The sequence below is a fragment of the Austrofundulus limnaeus genome, unplaced genomic scaffold (genome assembly GCF_001266775.1).
Source record: "Austrofundulus limnaeus strain Quisiro unplaced genomic scaffold, Austrofundulus_limnaeus-1.0 Scaffold899, whole genome shotgun sequence".
Lineage (NCBI taxonomy): Eukaryota > Metazoa > Chordata > Actinopteri > Cyprinodontiformes > Rivulidae > Austrofundulus > Austrofundulus limnaeus.
Genome location: NW_013953301.1, coordinates 51,129 through 56,591, shown reverse-complemented (window position 1 = coordinate 56,591; position 5,463 = coordinate 51,129). Strand labels below are relative to the sequence as shown.

The 5,463-nt window shown below is 39.2% G+C and overlaps 2 protein-coding genes across 2 annotated transcripts in view; one reads left to right on the top strand and one right to left on the bottom strand.

Annotated features, from left to right (window-relative positions):
* The window catches only part of psmc2 (proteasome 26S subunit, ATPase 2), a 9,536-nt gene extending 8,660 nt beyond the window's left edge, over window positions 1-876 (top strand). The window contains exon 12 of the mRNA XM_014029417.1: window positions 639-876. Within this exon, the coding sequence (XP_013884871.1) occupies window positions 639-796 (158 nt within the window). The 3' untranslated portion in view covers window positions 797-876. The remainder of the gene's footprint in view (window positions 1-638) is intronic.
* The window catches only part of slc26a5 (solute carrier family 26 member 5), a 23,070-nt gene continuing 18,450 nt past the window's right edge, over window positions 844-5,463 (bottom strand). The window contains exons 15-18 of the mRNA XM_014029412.1: window positions 4,450-4,539; window positions 4,016-4,219; window positions 3,837-3,891; window positions 844-1,565 (exon numbers count right to left, since the gene is read on the bottom strand). Coding sequence (XP_013884866.1) covers window positions 1,423-1,565; window positions 3,837-3,891; window positions 4,016-4,219; window positions 4,450-4,539 — 492 coding nt within the window. The 3' untranslated portion in view covers window positions 844-1,422. The remainder of the gene's footprint in view (window positions 1,566-3,836; window positions 3,892-4,015; window positions 4,220-4,449; window positions 4,540-5,463) is intronic.

Sequence of the window (5,463 nt, the reverse complement as noted above, 5' to 3'; positions counted from 1 at the left end):
TGGTTGATCAGAGAGCAGGAGTCACAACCGGGAAACTAGATTTCTGTAGCGTCTTATGAGCTAAATGCTGAGCGGACATTCGGACATTGGTCCGTTCTCTCCTAATTGAAGGCCTAGGTGTAAAATTAACGGCCCGCCATGGAAATAGGGTACTACTAATCAGTCAGATCTGTCATTTTCACAAGCAAACATTTCTGAGGACTTTCTTCCCTTGGCTTGATGAAATGAGTGGTACTGTGACGGTGGTTCTGACTTCCTGCTGTAGGTTCTGTGCATGTTCACATGAAAAGGGCCATGAGTTTTCAACAGCTGCATTCCAGTAAGATGCTGTATCAGAATGGACAGTAACACACCTGAAGCTCTTGTCTAAGACCCCTGGTTTTTATTTTTTATGAATAAAATGCCAATATGCCTTGTCTCCAATTAAGGACAAAATGAAGCAGAATAAACTTTGGCAGAAATGAATTGGACACGACTCCCACACAGAACTGTTTCCCTCCTAACCAAGAACAATYCGTTCAACTTTACAACAATATATCATGATTGTCTGCATGTGTCACCGCTGCAGTTTACAGAAATTCTCACAGCAGCTTGTTGATGTTCACTTTGTGTTACTCTGGAAACATGTTTTTTTACAGGTGCTGAGATCCGCAGCGTTTGCACAGAGGCGGGGATGTTTGCCATCAGGGCTCGTAGGAAGATCGCCACAGAGAAAGACTTCCTGGAGGCTGTAAACAAAGTCATCAAATCCTACGCCAAGTTCAGCGCCACCCCAAGATACATGACCTACAACTAACAGTGTGTGTTTCACTAAGAGTTCAAATGGCTTGTTTTCCACTCCTGTTCACGTAAAAATAAAGTTTATTCCAAACTGAATTCTCTTCTTTAAACTTTAGATTGCATGAAAAAAATCCCATTGCTTTCAAACAGCAGTGTGACAGATGACAGTTTGATCCTCTTTGACTTAAATACACAATAATATTTAACCAGTTCCACACAAAATACATTCACAATATGTCAGTAACCACAAACATTAAGTACCAGCATGATGAGATGTTCAGTATCAACAGTGATACTACCAACTATTCCTATTTGTCTTTTGGACAAAAGCTGCAGCAGCTAGTTTGAGATAATATCTCCAGAAGTGCAAGAAAAGTGCAGCTTGTACTCCAGTCTTCCTGTGGACTGCTAAGAGGACGCAGTGGACTCAGGAAAAGGCAGAGTTTAAAAGAAACACTAACTTTGTGGTTTAGAGCATTTTGAGATGGCTGTCTAAACTCTTTGTAGTACAAAAAGAAAAATAGCATCTAGCTGTACTAAAACAGAACCGTTCAAAATGAACGACTGTTCAATTCCTCACAGCTGTAAAGCTTCAAAACACTAGTTCACGGTTCTTCAGTCAGGTGGTGACCCCTCCTGTGGTCAGGCTTCTTCCTCAGCAGCAGGTGGGCTGCGGTGAGAGTGCTGGCAGTGCAGAACGGCATCATGAAGCGTTGGGAAAAACATACTGGTGCTCACGTTGTCTGAGAAAAACTCTAACCTGTCCAGCTCATCCAGAAGATTTCCTTGAGGAAAAAATAAATAAATAACAAAACCACATGGTCAGTTAAAATAAAAACAGTCTTACTTATTTATGATCACTTAAAAACTGACACGGAATCTTTTTTTCTAGAAATTCACAAACACGTAGGAAGGAAAGATAAAAACTAGAAAATATTTAATTCAGTTTATGTATATAGCACTAAGTCACAATAACTGTCTCAGGGTACTGTACACTAAGCCACTAGTCTTACCTTAATTTACCATTCAGCAGTCTGCAGGGTCATGTCTGTCCAACACAAATTCCCATGTTTCTAAACATGATTTTTATCTACAGCTGGACATAAATTAAGAAACYGATAATTTATTGTCATTGCATGTGTGCAAAATTCTGCAGGCATCTGTTAGAACAGCTTAGTGGCAGCAATCTCTTAATTCAGATATCTAAAAATGTAATTTTGACTAGTTATTACATTGTAAATATCCTAAATTGTAATTATTGATGGCTGACCCTTCAAATGACAAATACAGTGATGTCATATATGAGATATCTTAAATTGTTTTTCTGATTAGCCTAATGCAGATGTCTTAAATTATCAGTCAAGATAGTCAAATGTCGAAACAAATTTTTAGGTATCTAGAATGTAATTRCAGATARTCAAAGCYGATTTTATGTTAAAATGGCCTGCCATAGACCAATGCCTTCACTTTGTAGTACACCTGTCAGGGGTATCCACTGATTGAGCATAACATTTTTGTCATGCTAAGGTCTGTGAAGYACAAGAATGAACTGTAATCTTAATCTAGATCAGGGCTCTAGACTAACTTTTTGCACTGGTTGCACTGGTGCGCCTTACATTTTTTGTTAGGTGCACCAGCACAAAAGTTAGGTGCACCCAAATTTTCAACCACATCACATTTATCATCAGAGTTTTACAGGCTATTTTTTAATCACTGTTGATTAAGGCAACTTTAACTCAAAAATAATTAGTTAATCTAGTAAACAAAGTTCTTTATTTGAACCAGAATTGTAGACATTTCACTTACTGAAAAGTATTTAAAGTGATTCTATAAAATTCTAAGTGCAAATGTTTAAGGGCTGAACATATTATAAACATCTTAAACATTTCATGGTTAAATTTTTTTAGACACCTGCCCCTCAGATGGACAACTATGGATCTTTGGTCTTGGATAAACCAGAATGATGAACAGAGAAAAATGATTAATATCAGAAATATTACTGATATTTATTAAAAGGTTGTGCACATTTTTTAAATAACACATAAAAGTCTGCAATTTCATCATTAGTTGAATCTTATTATCTTATATTATTTCACTTAAATATCTAATATTAGTTTTATCCTCCTGAGACCCAGAAGAACCTATTTCAGACACTTGGAATGTAACTGTGGTGAAGTCGATTAAGTGTAACAGCAGCCTGCCATACAGGTGAGCTTCCTCATGCTGCTGAAATGATCTGCAGCGCTCAGACCCCGACTGTTAAATTAACAAGATGGACGAGCGAGCAACCGTCCACATCTTGTTTTCATCTCCAGTTAACAAGAAAGAACTGGTTTTCAGACTCCGATCAGGGTTAAACAAAAAAAACTCTGGTTGTTTTGCTATGCGTGCGTGCGCGCACCCGCGTGTGTGTACAGATTTTTGCTTCATGGTGGGTACAATTATCGACCATTTCCTAGGTACACACAGCCTGGCGAGGTTAGGGATGGGTCAGGTGTGTAGTCTACCTGGGAGGTTATGGTTGGCTATAGAATTGACGGGAAATGAATGGAAGTCAATGCAAAGTCCCCATGAGGATAGAACAACAGTGTGTGTGTGCAGGAGGTGTGGAGCGGAGCCCGCGAGCAGAGCGCAGTGTTATTAGGAGAGATGAGACTGTCAGCGGGCGACTGCTGGATTATTTTTATGGAACATGATGAAAACTTTTAGTTTCAGCGGGCGACCGCTCCCCCTCCCCCTCGATCGCACCAGTGCGACCAGACATTTTTTTTAGTCGCACTATTAGGAAATCTGGTCGCACACGTTAGGTTCTTTGGTAACTAAACTGTCACAAGGCGTGAGACGGAGCAAAACGTCGTTYGTCTTGTTTGTCTCTATAYGCCCAGGTGATGGACTGTTTGATACTTTTTCCACCTGTGGTTGAAGGTGGGARGATGCTTTTGTAATATCAGGTGTAGAAAAACATTTCAGTCAAAACATGTTCCACAATCCACATGCATGATGACGCTGTTATTGATATTGCATTGTATTAAAAAGAGAGAGAGAGTATAACTTACTATTGCAGCCAGCTATGACCACCTGAATGTCCACTGCAGCATAGGCTTTAATGACCTGCACAAACACACACACAGTTTGGTAAGAGATAAAGTTGTCATTAATGGTCACTGTAGCACAAACATGAAGAAAAAAAAAATCTGCAAGTCATTCAGAGAACACCCTYCAATCAAAGAGAAACCTGTTTGATGGCTTTGGCTCCCACAGAGTCGATAAAGCTGGCAGACGTCCAGTCCAGGATGATGGAGTGAACAGGACTGAGAAGCTCCAGGAAGATTTCCTCCTCAGAGGTTGGCTGGTGTTTGTCTTCCAACTCTCCGTTCCTCTGTTCCTGCACCTCCTGACTTGTAGGGACAACCTCATGGCTAACCGTCTTGTCTTTAATCTACAGTCAACAGTAAAAAGGGCTCATTTTCACAAACGGACTCAAGTTGGAATAAGAAGACTTTTTAAAGTGCTTTAGTTTTACAGTTTTTTCAATGAGCGGCACAAAAACATCTCAGAAATTTTGACAGTCCTTGCTTTGCGAAACTGGTCGCTAAGAACTTTCATACATGAGAGGAATGTGCTGACATGCTTTACTCTGTTAGACCTGGAAACAAACAGTGGGCTCACCTTAGCACAGATCTTCAGTGGAGCATTCTGCTCCTTTTTCTTCTGCTTCTTTTGGACTTTCTTCAGCAACTGTTCCGGGTTCACTCCTGTCTGCCAGGATCACAGCAAGGAAGCAAAAGTTCACGACGATGAGAATAACGTCAAAAAATTCAAAGCTTCTAATACAACAATCAACAAGAAATTCTCCGCAAAACGAACTGCTGAAATGAGCCGAAGTAACTGAAACTGAGTTGTTAAAGCTTAAAGAAGCCACACACTAGCGGAAAGCTAAAAACAGTTATACAGTTAATAGAAGCAAAATGCTAGCCACAATCTAAAAGACTACCTTACTAAGAATAGCAATGTCACTGTCAACTGACATTGCTATTCTTGTGGTGTGTTTGAGGAAATGGGAAAAATGTGTTTCATGGTATACAGTCACGCACTTCCTGGTCACAAGACATTCTCTAAACACGCACCAAATACGTAAAAATGCGCACATTATGGCAAGACTTATTCATCATTACATCTGGTTTTAACATTAATAAAGTATGAAGTCCGTGCAGTGTAATCCAGTTCAAATGAACACTGAACGCTCTCACTAGTTTTTTTTTTACAGAAACCCTGTGAAAGCATCGCAGCTTTGCCGATCTGAGAGGATTAATAGAAAAAAATTCCTGTCAATGTCAATTGTCAAAGTCAATTTTATTTATATAGCACATAAAAACAACAGAAGTTGGCCAAAGTGCTTCACAGTTAAGTCAAATGAATAAAACAATTGAGCAGCACATAAATGTAAACTATAAAATCTATTTAAAATACAGAGAAACATTAAAAACATTATCTCCTGATGCATCTCAGTAATCCAGGTAAAAAATCAAAAAGAAAAAAATTGTATAGGTCTTCTGGACGGGTTCTTCTCTAATGAAACGTTTCGTCTCTCCTCCAAGAGACTTCTTCAGTCTGAGAGTTTTAGCAAAAAAAGAAGCCATTTTTGTGAAGAAAGACTGTCCATCATTAAACAGAGGTGGAGGC